Source organism: Thalassophryne amazonica, chromosome 13 (assembly GCF_902500255.1).
Source record: "Thalassophryne amazonica chromosome 13, fThaAma1.1, whole genome shotgun sequence".
In the NCBI taxonomy this organism is placed as follows: Eukaryota; Metazoa; Chordata; class Actinopteri; order Batrachoidiformes; family Batrachoididae; genus Thalassophryne; species Thalassophryne amazonica.
The window spans coordinates 40701294-40717301 of record NC_047115.1 but is presented as its reverse complement, the minus strand read 5'-3'; the positions used below and the strand labels follow the sequence as shown (position 1 = coordinate 40717301).

Here is a 16008-nt window from a genome sequence, read left to right as displayed (position 1 = left end):
TCTACGCACTCATAAAAACTCAAAACCACATTATATCGAGTTGTTTCGAAATCCCTCACTTTCTATACCTTTCTTGTTCTCTTCCTGCAGGCAACTGATGGAGAACCAGATTACTGTGGTTGAGCGGGGGGCTTTTGATGACATGAAGGAGGTGGAAAGACTGTGAGTACCACCCAGGGTTTCCTGTAGGCATTGCTGACTGTTTCATTTCTACACTTTCACTTAATTTTCAGTCATCTGAAATACAAACTACTACCTTGGTAGCCACATTTATGTCACTTGGAGCACAGCTTTTGATTTTAAAAGATGTTGGAAGGTCTTATGAAGTCATGAGGTGTATGGTGATGCTATTTACAGGAGGATGGAGGTCCAAGTCTGGCCCTTTCGGTCTTACAGTATGGTTGTTAAAACTAGATTCTAACTCGAGACTTAAGATCGTGACTATATGTCTTTGGTACTAAGTCTCTGTGGAGAATCCTTGGATATCACTGAAATTAATTTAGTAAGATAAGTAGTTAAGTAGGGAGACCCAAATGAGGATTACTACTTGCACTGTGATGGAGTATCGATTATAACATTACAACAGTGTGGCACGTTTCCCTGAGCAGTGCCGATCCTCAGTGCTGAGGACCTTGACAAGTGTACGAGGCTAAGGGAATACCCATACATTACCTGGACGTGTTCGATACAGTAGATTGTTGCTTGTGGAAGACAAGGATGGACCGTTGCTCTGTCTGTGTAATGGCCGTATAGCTCACAGAGGGTGGTTCTTTAGGGTGGTGCATGGGGCAATGCACAGCACCAGCACTTCCTTCTATATCTGATCTGATATGAGAGTCATTCATTGTCTGCTGCATAACTGGGTTTGGGTTGCAGTAGCAGCAAATCAAAAATGTAAGCACACCCTTCCCTATCCTCGGCCAAATCCTTTAACTTTATTCTGGGGGATCTTGAGGCCTTCCCAAGCCACGTGGGAAGTGTAATCCCTTCAGCAGGTCTTGGCAGCTTTCCCAGGGCCTCCTCCCAGTTTTTCATGCCTGGAAGTCTTCCTTAAGCAGACCACAAGGGACCATCCTCAGCAGATGCCCAAACCATTTCAGATGGCTCTTTTTGATGTGAAGAATCAGCAGGTCTTCTTCGAGTCCCTCCCAGATATTCATACTTTTCACCCTGTCCCGGAGTGTAAGCCCAGATATCTTGCATAGGAATCTCATTTCTGGTGCTTGTATCTACAACCTTGTTCTTTCAGTCATTACCCAAAGCTCCTGACCCTGTAGTCAGGAGCTTTGGGTGAGGATAGGAGCATAAATCGACAAGTAAATCAAGAGCCTTCCCTTCTGGCTCAGCTCCTTCTTTACCACAAGAAGCTTGTACAATGTCTGCAGCATCTCAGACACAGGCCCAATCCATCAGCCAATCTCACAGTCCATCTTATCCTCACTCATAAACAAGATCCTGAGAGTACTTGAACTCCACTGCAGGCAATATTTCTCCTCTGACCCAGAGGGGACAAACCACCCCAACACCCTCTGATTTGGAGCTGCTGATCTTCATTCCAGTCAAGTCTGTGGAATCCTTCTATATTTGAGTCTAATGGGACTAACAGGAAGAATCAGTGAGTCACAGATCAAGTGCTAAGATGGTGGAGCATTGGGTTAGTTTTTATGAGGTAATAATACCAGCGGAGATGAAGACATTAAGGGCTATGTCAATATGACATTTCACCCCAATGACCTTGATGGTCACCCAAATGATTGATCTGTGGCTGACTGTGCCAGGAAAGTGCTGGAATCCACCCGAGTGTGTGCCACATTTTGTCCAAATCGGGTTGAAAATACAATTCCTTAACATTGACCTTTTCCAAACTGAATTCTTTAAAAGGAGTTTCAAGGTCATTCACATACCATGTTTGGTAGAAATCAGCTAAAGGAACCGGAAGGAGTGGCTCAATAAACAGACAGGCAGACATGATCTTTGTCCAGTGAGTGTCCTTTTGCAAACTTGACCTTGCTGGGCACCTGTGGAACCTGACTCCATGTGTGTGCCAAATCTGGTGAGAATTAGAGTGGAAAAAATTTAAATTTGGTCCTTTGACCACAATGATTGACCTTTAGCAAATTCTGTGGTTGACTGTCATCCACGTAACAAGTTTGATAGAAATCAGCCAAAGGATCTAGGATTAGTAGAAGATCAAACGTTTCTTAAATTATAGCATGATAAATTTTGTTAGACAGTAATGACCTCAGTGGGATATGTGGTCTTAGGAGGCCAAGTCCCCACTGCTGACTCTGGCTCATCTGGACAGCACCAGGACTTCTTAACATCCCGTAAACCCGCAAGGAAAACATGCAAATACAGTCAACCACACCTCAGCTAGCTCACTGGCAAATGATTTTTTTTTCCCCCACATGGAAACCTGCAGAACAGATGATGTTTAGGACATGCACGCTGGTTAACTCGTAAAACACTTTCCCCTAATCTGAAACCCACATTAACAATTTACATTACCGAGTTCGAGCTCATGTGCAGCTTCGCCTTCCCTCCTCCTCCTCCATATTCAGCTGAACACTGAGTAGACACATCCATGTGCCAGATCAATGTGGAAATTAAGCGGCTCGTTTCTCTAATGTTTAAAAGCTGCGAACCCACCAGCAGGTACATTTCAGCATGAATTGAGCAGCAGCAGACCATTAATGCCCATTACGCACTAAATCTCCACCTCAGCTGGCCAGGCGCTCTTCTCTGTATATATACAGAGAGTGGCACAGGTCCCAGCATCTGTCTCAATGTGACTGAAGGCATGTTACCATTCTGCCTTTCACATTTGCAGCCACTGCTTTCACTCTCATGTGCCTCCAGTGGGCCTTTCATGGGGGAAGAAAGTTGTGGTTTCCAACAGATTAGCAACAGTCTGTTCTTCTTTGACTTAATCGTTGTATTAGCATAAAGCCTGCCAGTTTTTGGACATTAGTTCATTGACATGAACCCTGTTGCCAACCACTATTCCTGTCAAGGCTTCCTACCCTTTGGTACCACATATAATTATTTAAATTTGATTTAGAAACCTTTTATTTTGATAGTCCACCCTATATCAAATATCTTTTTGGGGGTGTATTTTACGCATTCGCTGAGAAACTTTTCAGAATAGAATTGTACTGGTGTTATTTTACTGCACTGAGATAATTAACCAGACTGTCTGCGAGCAGAGGTTTAATTTCCCTGAACTTCTAGTTGAATATTTATGCGGCATTCAGCACAGCGCTGAAGCACAATAGCCTGTAGCTAGCTGATTCTAAGGCGACTAGCTGAAATTATTCACAGCCTACACACTCGAGGGCACGCACACATACAGAACTCAATGGTTGATCGTATGCTTTCTCTCCCGCAGGCGTCTGAACCGTAATCAACTGCAACAGCTTCCTGAGCTGCTGTTTCAGAAGAACCCTGCCCTGTCTCGACTGTAAGTCCACTCACGGTTGTATTTCTGTTGATTGCACACATTTTTCTTCTGTCAGTGTGCTCCCTATCTGTCTTTGTCATCTGTTTGCTTTCCGATTTTATGACATTTGTGTCTCTTAAACCTGCACATTTTAGTGGTTGGCATAATGTGAATTTTTTTTGGTTTGTAGTAATTTAAAGTAGAAATAATACAGATTGAATTGAAATTACCGGAATACGTCCAAGCATTTATTTCACATATATATATATATATATATATATATATATATATATATATGTACTCAACAAAAATATAAACGCAACACTTTTGGTTTTGCTCCCATTTTGTATGAGATGAACTCAAAGATCTAAAACTTTTTCCACATATACAATATCACCATTTCTCTCAAATACTGTGCACAAACCAGTCTAAATCTGTGATAGTGAGCACTTCTCCTTTGCTGAGATAATCCATCCCACCTCACAGGTGTGCCATATCAAGATGCTGATTAGACACCATGATTAGTGCACAGGTGTGCCTTAGACTGCCCACAATAAAAGGCCACTCTGAAAGGTGCAGTTTTATCACACAGCACAATGCCACAGATGTCGCAAGATTTGAGGGAGCGTGCAATTGGCATGCTGACAGCAGGAATGTCAACCAGAACTGTTGCTCGTGTATTGAATGTTCATTTCTCTACCATAAGCCGTCTCCAAAGGCGTTTCAGAGAATTGGGCAGTACATCCAACCAGCCTCACAACCGCAGACCACATGTAACCACACCAGCCCAGGACCTCCACATCCAGCATGTTCACCTCCAAGATCGTCTGAGACCAGCCACTCGGACTGCTGCTGGAACAATCGGTTTGCATAACCAAAGAATTTCTGCACAAACTGTCAGAAACTGTCTCAGGGAAGCTCATCTGCATGCTCGTCGTCCTCATCGGGGTCTCGACCTGACTCCAGTTCGTCGTCGTAACCGATTTGAGTGGGCAAATGCTCACATTCGCTGCTGTTTGGCACTTTGGAGAGGTGTTCTCTTCACAGATGATGCGAAGGAGATGTGTTGCACTGCATGAGGCAAATGGTGGTCACACCAGATACTGACTGGTATCCCCCCCCCAATAAAACAAAACTGCACCTTTCAGAGTGGCCTTTTATTGTGGACAGTCTAAGGCACACCTGTGCACTAATCATGGTGTCTAATCAGCATCTTGATATGGCACACCTGTAAGGTGGGATGGATTATCTCAGCAAAGGAGAAGTGCTCACTATCACAGATTTAGACTGGTTTGTGCACAGTATTTGAGGGAAATGGTGATATTGTGTATGTGGAAAAAGTTTTAGATCTTTGAGTTAATCTCATACAAAATGGGAGCAAAACCAAAAGTGTTGCGTTTATATTTTTGTTGAGTATATATGTGTGTGTATGTTATTAAATATTAATCACCATGTAAACTCATTGATTATTTAGCCCTTAATAGCTATGAAAATCACAAGACAACTATGTTTATACTTTGAATGAAAAACCCAGTATGTTGTTTAAACACACCAGTAGCAAAATTTTACTTATATTCACAGATGGTCAGTGGACAAACACCTAAAATGCATTTGGAATATTTCTTAAATGTATTTTTGTTTGTATATTAATAATCTAATGATTATTATATACAATTTTAGAGAAAAAGACAAAAAGAAATAGATCACTGTGCCAAGGAGGGAATCTCTTTAGGGTCAGTGACCCTATGGCTTTGTTTAGAGAAGTGTTTCATAAATGTTAAAAAATTCATATATTTGCAGTTTAGTTGAATAATAAATTGAATTTTGTCTCTTATTTGTTTTTGTCTATAAGCACATGCAATATCAATATCAGTGCTCAGATGACAGTAGCTTCTGGGAAAGGTGCAAGTTGCAATAAACTGTGATGCCAAGCGCTAAGGATACATGCTATCCAGTCACAGCAGATGAAACTTTTTTTTTACTACTGAGCAAACATCATTGTTAGACTTTTTTAGGTTCAATGATTCCACGGCGTGTAGATGTTATGGCGTCAGTGACCCCATGGCCTTGGCGGAGGTTTGCACTCTCTGAGTGCTTCTAGTAATTTATAATGTTAAGAAATGAAGATGTATTCACATTATTGCAGCCTTGCTTGCTACATTGATCTGCGCGTAACTTTATCACCCCAGACCTTTTGGTGGTGCTATACATTTCTTTTGTTGCACTTTTCTGACTAAACATCACCAGCATGAACCATGTCTTTAGCTTGATTATATTAGCTGTATGTGTATCTGACTTATAGCAATTTAAACTCTGACATTGCATTTTTATTTACAGCTCAGTTGTATGTGCCTCATTTGAATATCGATAAGAAGCTAGCAGGCTGGAAGCAGTACCGTTAGCTTTTAGAGACCTAAAGAAAGCATGAATTCTATGACGCTTTGTTACACAGGCTCATTATTCCATCACACGTCACACAGTTTGTGTTTTCTGTCAGTTATAGAAATCGTAAACATTGACTGCTGATGCCGATTAATGAAAGCCAGTTGTTGCTTTCGTTAGCCTAGTTAATGGTACAGTGTTAAGCAGCTCCCACTGGATGACAAGAGCTTGCTAACTATTTCAGCAAACATGACATATAAATGGGGATATATATGATTTTTTTTTCTTTTAATCAGGATTTAATGTAATTAAGAGCAATACTCAGAAGCAATGAGAACTTTTTTTTTTATCACTGAATGAATTCTGTTATGTTATGACTGTTGCTAATAGGGGAGGGCTCAGAACCTGCTGTAACACCCTATCACTTTTGGTGGATTCCACAGCAGAACCAGATTGAAATTTTGGAATGCCGGTGTCACAGACCGAACGGTTTCCCATAAAAATCGGTCTGCCCTGCCTTCACTGCACATGCGTCATCAGGTGCGGTTTACGGATTATCACCTTGTTTCTGCTTCAGACTGCACTCCAGTCATCCTCTGTCTCAGCGACAGATATCTGAAGCTTTTGTGCAAAAATCATTTTCATATAAATTCAGCATTATTTCATCATAAAAGACGGAGGAATCGATCAGAGCGCCACAGCTACATGAGCCAATTACATCTCATTTCTGCTTAAAACTGACTTGAGAATGATTTAAGAGGTTTTACCTTGGCATCTGATGGTTAATAATCCCATTAATCCATTTGATCGCTTTGGGTGAAGAGACTCTATCTCAGAGTCTCTTCTCTGCTGAGGTCCGAAATGACGCATGCACAGTGAAGGCAGGGCGGACCAATTTTTAGGGGCGGACCGTTCAGTCTGCAACACCGGAACACCAGATAACAACCGCTGTAGTGTCTTTAATGACCTATAATAATTGAAAAACAAGAACAGTTTTCATTTACATTATAAGAGTCCATGTTGACACTTAGCGGGAAATTGGATATTGCTCCCTGTGTGAGGACTTATGCGCTCAAAACAAAACAACAGATTGCATTAGCTTGTCGTCCATTTTAAGCAGAGTCCCCATCCTCGTCTATACTTAATGGCTCTGTATACAAAGGTTAGCTCAGTGCAAGATCGAAATTCAACACAGTCTGCAAGCGATGCAAGGTGTGACAATTACACAACATGCAAGATATGTTTTACTGCAATAATATAAACAAAGATTGAGTCGGGGCCCAGCTTTGCTAAGTCATGCAAGTCTGCAGACTTTCTGTGAACGTCAACCTGTGAGTCAGTCCAGTGGTGACAGGGAGTCTGAGTAACAGCAGGCGGCGTTACACTTTGAAACGCGTGCCAGGTGAAGGGATACCATATTATTTAATGAGGTTGTTTTATGCCACCGGAGAAGTTCTTGAAAACTTGGCGTACAAGTGAAGTCATATTCCTCCAACCTATGAATGAAATGTGTCATCAGTGCTCGTTCAGTTTCCACTTGTTAAGGCCAAACCCACACAGTCACACATCCGCATACACTCGCACACCGCGCAGTGTAAAAGTCCCGCAGGAATGCTAAACTTTTATTCCCATCTGCAACAGAGGTTTTTGTTTTTGCTTTTTTTTTTTTTTTTTTTTTGTAGGGATAATCAGTGTCCCTGTTCGCCGATCATTCTTGCTGCTATTATTCCCGTTCAGATTACCTGTAGCATCTGGGAATAATGAAGCAGTGGGACATGGAAAAATCATTTCCCTTCCATCTATCCCACATAGTGGTGCTTCTAACCCTGTGATCTCAACCTCAGCCCACCGTCAGTTTGTCTTGCTTTTGATGTTTAAGACCATCTTGAATATTTCACTTCCTTGCACCTACATCCACATGTTGCCAAAAAAACAAAACAAAACAAAAAATCCAGTACTGCGTCAGGGCAAAGCTTCATCACTGAGAGCAAAGCTGACCTGTTAGCGGCTGACTAACACTGAGCAGCAATGAGTTGTCTGTCTGTTTAGAATAACACAGCACAGACAGAGCCCTCCCAGACCAGAGGATGGCCTTGAACAACTGTGATTAGTCCATCTGTAGCAGCGGCCTGTGCCAAGACTCAAAAGGATTGTGCTAACACAGCTCGCCTCTTTCTTCCAATCAAACTTCATGCTCATGACTGCAAACCTAGCATTGGCATTTTTTTGCTGCTTTCTGGAGAGTGAGACTTTGTTTAACATTGCTTAATTGATTTGCGGTGTGTCTTGTACATACACTCATTTGTTCTTTGTCCTTGGTCCGGGTAAAAGAGAGCTGTAATGGGCCGTGAAAAATATGCTTTTAGGTGTGGAATTGCCACACTTTCTTTCACAGTAAAAACAAATGTTCAGTCTAGCACAGCACGAAATCAGAAAAAAAAAATGCAATCTTTGTAGTGCATGTGGTTGATTGACAGGTAGGAGTTCTTGAGTCATTATGCACTTGTTAAATATTAGGTCTGGTAGTATAGAAGTGGTAAGTAGAAGACAAAGGTTTTTCTTAATTCCCGAGTTCTGCGTCATGGGCCACCCCATGGGTTCTGGTTCCAGTCTGATGCGGTTAGGTTACAGCCCTGTCTCACTCCCGCCTGCAACGTTTAATGGACTTAAAAGGTTCTCAGCCCCCTGAAGAAGACTTTTGCCGCTATTACAAGTGCACAGCTGTGACTGCGTGCCTGAAGAAGAGAGACAGAGACACAAAGAGCAGTTTACAATGGGAAAGAAAGCATTTGTGTGGCTTTGCGCTTGAGCTCAGTGCGCAGTGGGACTTGTTAGGGTCTCTGCTTTTATGGTCCTAACAAGGGAGCTTAATGTGAAAACCCTCTGCCTTCAGGTGGCGCACAAACCCACTTTGATTCTCTTCCTCTATATGCAAGATTAACTGCCAAACTTGTGCTCTTTCTGTACTTTTTACTCTATTCCTCTAACCAGTACCTTATGCTGATTTGGTACGGAGTAGTGGAACAAGTATGCATGCACTCACTGATGTATGAGTCCCCCCTGATTTGATGCAGAAAAAGTAGATCAAGGTTGGTGCCCTGTGAACTCAAACAAGACGTTAATGAGATAAACCTATATTCTAAATATCTTGGGTCTATGACTTTGTGGTCTTGAGTAATTGTGCAGTAAAATCCAGACACACACACACAGTTGTTGCAAATTAGTGTAGCTCCTCCAATAGTAATGATGGGAACTAACAGTACACACATACATTCATCTTCAACTGCTGATCCAAGATCAGGTCACAGGTGGCTGGAGCCTATCCCAGCAGTCATAGGGCGTTGGGCGGGGTAGATCTTGTACAGGATGCCAGTCTGTCATAGGGCCACGTATAGAAAAACAAACACATTCACACCTGCACGCACACCTATGGACAATTTAAAGTTTCCAATCCACCTACCCTGCATGTCTTTGGATGTGGGAGGAAGCCGGAGCACCCGGAGAGAACCCACGCAAACACGGGGAGAAGATGCAAACTCTACACAGAAAGGCCACAGGTGGGAATTGAATCCATGACCTTCTCTCGGTGAGACAACAGTGCTAACCACTAAGCCACCGTGCTGCCCGAACCAATGATGATGTTCACTAAATAGGCACTTCTAAAAGCACAGACCTCTGCTAAGGTCACTCATCCATTCTTCTGTGATATGCATTTATAGCCCAATTTGTTACCATGCAATGATTGAATTAACTTTACCTCCCAGTGAAAATTTTGTTTGCAATGTCTCTTCCTCCCAGGTTGTCTTTACTTGCCTCTATAGCAATGTCCACACTCAAGTTACGTGTGGCTATGTAAACAATTCCTGCGTGACTGCCTGAACCTAGGGAAGGGTAGGGTTTCAATAACTGTTATTGGTCAAAGCAATTAAGAGCTGGGATTAAAAGAAACTAGCAAACCACGCAGACTAAGTAGGATCTGGTAGCAAAAAAAATGTTTTTGTTCCATTGAAACTGAACCTTTCCAGCCAGACAGACAGAGAGACAGACCAATAAATAGAATTTAAAAAAACAGAAGTAATAATAACATAATTTATTAAGTTTTTTCACAAGAACACAATCAAACATGTAAACCACAATGTTGTTAAAGCAAAAATAAACAATAAAGCAATTAAACGACCTGTACTGTAAATAAGACTAAAACTTTAAACACTACAGCGGGTGAACCAAATCTTAAAATAAAGTGTGACCGTCACCTGGTACATAGTCCAACCAAAATTTGATTGCCTAATCTTCTCAGACAGGTTGCTTCACAGAAATAGGGTAAGTTGGGAGAAAACCCTGCAGCCTGCTGACTTCTTTTTTACCTTTGGGGCACAGCCTAAGCCTACATCCCGAGAACATAGTACACTGAAGATTTCCTATTTGGTATGTTAACCATAGAACCTTGAACTTAGCATTCCCTGAAGAACATCAGCATCAATATTTTCAGATTTCCCAGTTAGCATAGTAATGACTGCCTTTTCTCTGTACCTTTTTTTAAACTTTATTTACTTATTTTGAGCGAAAGCTCGTCCAAGACTGACTCTCTAAACCCAAAGCGATCAAAGGGAATAATGTGATTATTAACCGTCAGATGACAAAGTAAAACCTCTTAAATCATTTTAAAGTTAGTTTTAAGCAGAAACAAGGCGAAAATCAGTGAGTCGCTACTGATGCTTTGAAATGACGGAGGTGTAGTGAACGCAGCAGGAGCAGCTTGTCTGGTCGCTGTGCTCTGATTGCTTCCTCCATTTTTTATTATGAAATAATGCTGAATTTATTTGGACATGATTGTTGTACAAAAGCTTCAGATATCTGTCGCTGAGATAGATGGTGACTGGAGTGCAGTTTGAAGCACAAAAGAGGTGATAATCGGTGAACTGCGGCTGATGCACAGAAATAATGCAAGCATAGTGAAGGCAGGGCGGAACGATTTTTAGGCAGGACCGTTCGGTCAGTGACACCTGCTGCGTTTATGTCTGGCATGGTCTCTGAACCGACTAAGAGCACCCCGGAGTCTCCCTGGTAATCGAGAGGTGTGTGATGCCGTTTCCTCCAACCAGGGCCTGGTTTCATAAAACAATCTAATCTTTCAGTCTGCTAAACTTACAACTACACTTAGTCGCTCAACATTATCAGACTAATCACCGTTTCACATCAATGGCTAAACTTGTAGATTGGCCATCTTACCTGAGTCGGCGGTTTTAACTGGCTTTATTAACATTTACGGACCCATACAAACAGCAGAATGATGTACTTACCTCTTAGCCTAGCAATTTCATTCTTCAGTTTCTTCTTCTACGAGGTCTGTTAGATAAGTATCCAACCTTTTTATTTTTTGCAAAAACTATATGGATTTGAATCACGTGTGATTGCATCAGCCAAGCTTGAACCTTCGTGCGCATGCGTGAGTTTTTTCACGCCTGTCGGTTGCGTCATTCGCCTGTGATCAGGCTTTGTGTGAGCAGTGGTCCACCCCTCTCGTCTAATTTTTATTGCGAATAAATGTCTGAACGATTTGGAGCTTTGCTGCAAATGTTTCCAGAAACTGTGAGAGACCTCCAGGTGGACACCATTCGGAAAATTCAAATGGCTTTGAGGGACGATTTTATGGGGATTACACAGATTAAGGAGTGCTCCAGCCGGTTTAAAGACCGCCCACAGCGTCTGAGAGCGTGGCACACTCCCAGCGCCGATCGACAGGCTGAAACAACCAGATCATTTCCAACGTGAAGGCTTTGTTGATCCGGGACGTCGTCTGACTTACACAACAATGGCAGAAGACGTGGACATCAACCACCTCTGTGTTGGTCTCACAGGACGGATTTCAGACGGCTTTCAGACGGCTTTTCAGTCGTGTGACTATCCGAGAAATTGTGCATGAACTGGACATGCCTCAGCATGTCCTGTGAGGCTTCATCACGGCGTTGCTTTGCACCATGCGGCTCCACCGCGATGCGCGGAATTCCTCCGCACATCTGTCTCAATGTGCCGAAAAAGTGCTGATGTCCATGTCTTCCGCAATTCCTGTGCTAGTCAGATGACGTCCCGGATCAACAGAGTGTCCAGTTTGGAAATGAATGGCACATTCCACTGTTACAGGAGTTTTTGTTATGGAAAGCGGAGTGGAGGAATGCGCCACCGTGCTGCTCATGGCGCGGCACAAAACCACCTCCATGTTGGTCTGCATGGCGCAAAGCAATGCCGTGATGAAGCCTCACAGGACATGTTGGGGCATGTCCAGCTCATGCCCAATTTCTCGGATAGTCACATGACTGAAAAGCCACCGAAAGCCGTCTTTAAGCCGTCTGAAAGCCGTCCTGTGAGACCAACACGGAAGTGGTTTTGTGCCGCGCCATGAGCGGCACGTGGCGCATCCCTCCGCTCCTCTTTCCATGAAAAAAACTCCTGTAACAGTGGAATGTGCTGAAAAAGTACTGATGTCCACGTCTTCTGCCATTGTTGTGTAAGTCAGACGATGTCCCGGATCAACAAAGCCTTCACGCTGGAAATGATCTGGTTGTTTCAGCGGGGTGTCAGCCTGTCGATCGGCGCTCAGAGTGCGCCGCGCTCTCAGCCGCTGTGGGCGGTCTTTAAACCGTCTGGATCACTCCTTAATTTGTGTAATCCCCATAAAATCGTCCCTGAAAGCCATCTGAATTTTCCGAATGGTGTCCACCTGGAGGTCTCTCACAGTTTCTGGAAAAAATTTGATGCAGCAAAGCTCCAAATCGTTCAGACATTTTATTCGTAATAAAAATCCGACGAGAGGGTTGGACCACTGCTCACACAAAGCCTGCTCACAGGCGAATGACGCAACCGACAGGCGTGGAAAAAAACTCACGTATGCGCATGACGGTTCAAGCTTGGCTGATGCAATCACACATGATTCAAATCCATATGGTTTTTGCAAAAAATAAAAAGGTCGGATACTTTTCTAACAGACCTCGTATACTTTTGTCAAGTGTTTTTGTGCACACAACGTTGCTCAGCATAATAGCGATGCCCAGTGGCCCAGGTGATCGACAGCTGTGCCGCGACATTTCTTCCCGTCTGCCAGTGACAATGTTCTCACCATCAGTGGTCTAGATTTCACACCTCTTAATCCATAATTGTCCCAAAATAAATACTTTGGTTCACCAGTCGCAGTTTCATCTGCATTTAACCTTTCTGCATCGAACACAAATGCAAGTTCTTGATCGTCCTTATGGCAGAGCAGCTTTTGTCTTTTGCGGTCTTTTGGGAACTTTACCCAACTGACGATCTTCATCCATAGATATTTTGTGGGGTTTTTCTCTTTGCATCATGTGAAAGCACAGCTTTACAGAAGTAAAAAAAAAAAAGTGAAATAATGGAAAAAATTGCCTTAAATGCAAAAATAAACTAACACAGCTTCCATCCATCCATTTTCTTCCACTTTATCCAGAGTCGGGTCACGGGGGCAACAGCTCAAGCAAAGCCGCCCAGACCTCCTGATCCACACACACCTCCCCCAGCTCCTCCGGGGGAACCTCAAGGCATTCCCAAGCCAGCCGAGAGATGTAGTCCCTCCAGCGTGTCCTGGGTCTTCCCTGGGGCCTCTAATGGAGCGTTTTTTGATACAATAGCTTTAGCTTTCTTTTTTCACACCGCGGGTTGCATAAGAGCAGGAGATGGAAATATGTTAAGCCTTTCAATCCTGTAGAATTCAGGTAAAAACAAGTACTACACCCCTTATGATAGTATGTAAGTAAGCAGTAAGCAGAATTCTTGGTGGAACTGTAACTTGTGCTTTGCCTGTTCTTAATGGTTGTGTCCTTTTTTCTGAAATGCCTCCATTTTACAACAGATGCAACAACCACTGTGAGCTGAGTTTAGGGTCTGTGGAGTCTGTTGTTATTGTGTTTCTTGTGCTTGCAGGAGGTATGGTTAGCTCTGGGGCTAAGCTTCAATAACACAAACGGTTCATCACAGCCTTGAGGAAAAGCTAACCAGCTTAATAAAAGACTGATGTTTAAACAAGAGGATTGTTGTTTTGTGGGGTGGCGGTTTGAAACACTTCACTGTCATGCAGTCATTGGGGATAATGAGGTAATGAGATTTTGCAACAAAGGGGAAAACAGAGAGCTGGAGCCTTGTTTTCCCGCACAGCACAGGCTTTGAAAAATGGTACAAATTGTGGCGGGTAATAAAACCAACAAGCATTTAGGGCAGATTCAAATTTAAGCACTTTGTTTACGCATTGCAGTAATTAAAGTACCGCAGCAGGAATCATTTGTTATCATGTGCTGGTGATGCAGGTGCAGCATTACCACACTGTGCATTGTGCACTTTACTGTCTTCCTCTGAATCTCAGCCCCCCCCCACACACACACACACACGCTGACATCTCTCTCCACATGCCTGAGAGATACAACAGACACTGATGCATTAGGGGGAAGAGGAGAGATAATTGGAGCTGATTAGAGATAAAGTTAGTTAAAGCTGTCTGTGATGGATGGCGTTGCTGAGAAGGCAGGGGATCGTCAGCAGGGAGGTGAGAGGTGCAGCGCGGAACATCGGCGAACAATAACAGTGAAAATAGAGTTGCATTCATCACCCCTGGCCCACCACCCTGACTTCTCACCACCTCCACCCAACACCTTATCCCGCTTCCACACTGCACTTCAGATCTGTAATCTACTCATCCATGTCTGTAATTAGTGTCTGTTCGTAGTGGGAGAGCAGGAGGAAACACCGCAGGACGGAGGCAGGAAAAGTGAACAGACTTGGAGGAGTGCAGAACAGTTAGCCGGATCGCTGGCCCCGAGGGGATAGCATCTGGTTTAGGATCATGATGGTGGAGCTGGGAGGCGGAGAAGGAGAAGGGGTAATTTGTGGTTTTTGATTACCGTGTTGCTTGTCGTTACCACAAATACCGGCATCAACATGAGCTCTCCTTTTTTTCTTTGGAAGTGTTTGTTACTTCCATTAATGCCCATCATGTGGTATTACGTGTTGACGCGAGAGCTGACGGAAGCATTTGCTTGTCCGGCACCCCAACAGAAATGAGACAGGCGGCCGGGAATCAAGGAAACCCCTGGCAAAGGATGTAGAAGAGTGTCTCATCCTTCTGTTAGGGCCTTTTTATTATCCTTCATTTTCCCGTTAATGCTGGATGACGGGTATTTTGACATACACAAACCCTGAACACGCACACCGCGGCACCCAACACACACTCGAGAGAGAGGAAAACGAGGGGAAATGTAAATAACACTCATTAGACCCAAACAGACACAGAATAACTCTATAATTACATCTGTGTGCGCGCTAATGTGTGGATGGCAGGCATACGTGAGGGATTACGTTCTTTATACGCCCCCCGCAGATAAAAGAGCAGCTTCAACTTTGTGTTAATACTGAACTGTCTGCTCTGTGTTTGTGTTGGAGGCATGCTGTGTTCTCTGTTTGCTGATCGCTTGATGCTCAGGGAACGGTAGCTCAGTGCGAGAAGAAAGAAAGGTTTGTTAGACGGAGATCCAGAATAAATAACGTGTATTATCATTAAACCTGTAAATGATCTCTCTGTCACAGAGTTGCCGCTTGTTTTTATTTGTGTCACCCTTCAGTATACAGTTTTAAGGCTTCTTATTTGCCGCTGATTGGTTTTCAAGCTCACTCTGTTGTTCTGAGATGCTTTGTGGTGTGCAGCAAGCAAATTAACTCTTTCAGATTTTGACTTTTTTTGTTTGCACGGCTGCATGAAAGGCTGTTGTTAATGTGTTTTTCTCCTCTTGTGAATGTGTGTGTAATACCGCTCTGTGTTTGTGCGCCTGGCAGGCTGTTAATGGCCCAAACTGGTCTTGTCATTTCCTTCTCTTTGTCTCTGCTGATGAATGAGCTACCTCGATGTGCGAGGCCTCTCTCTCTCTCTCTCTCTCTCTCTCTCTCTCTCTCTCTCTCTCTCTCTCTCTCTCTCTCTCTCTCTGAGGACTGTATGGGCCCCTACTTGGCAGCAGTCACCATAGCAACCTGTCTTTATCAAGAGGTTTCTGTGCCATCAATGGTAGATATCCTGATTTCTTGACCCTGGTTTGTCAGACAGGATAAACACAGTTTCATTGAGTAAACTTAAAGGTGTATGCCCAGCAGATTTTTTTTTTTTTACAAAACGGGCATGTTGAAATCTA

General features: G+C 43.3%; 1 protein-coding gene across 1 annotated transcript in view; it reads left to right on the top strand.

Moving 5' to 3' along the window:
• slit1a (slit homolog 1a (Drosophila)) overlaps positions 1–16008 on the top strand; it is a 290699-nt gene that overhangs the window by 49479 nt on the left and 225212 nt on the right. Inside the window, 2 exon segments of the mRNA XM_034184458.1 lie at positions 91–162; positions 3389–3460. Coding sequence (XP_034040349.1) covers positions 91–162; positions 3389–3460 — 144 coding nt within the window.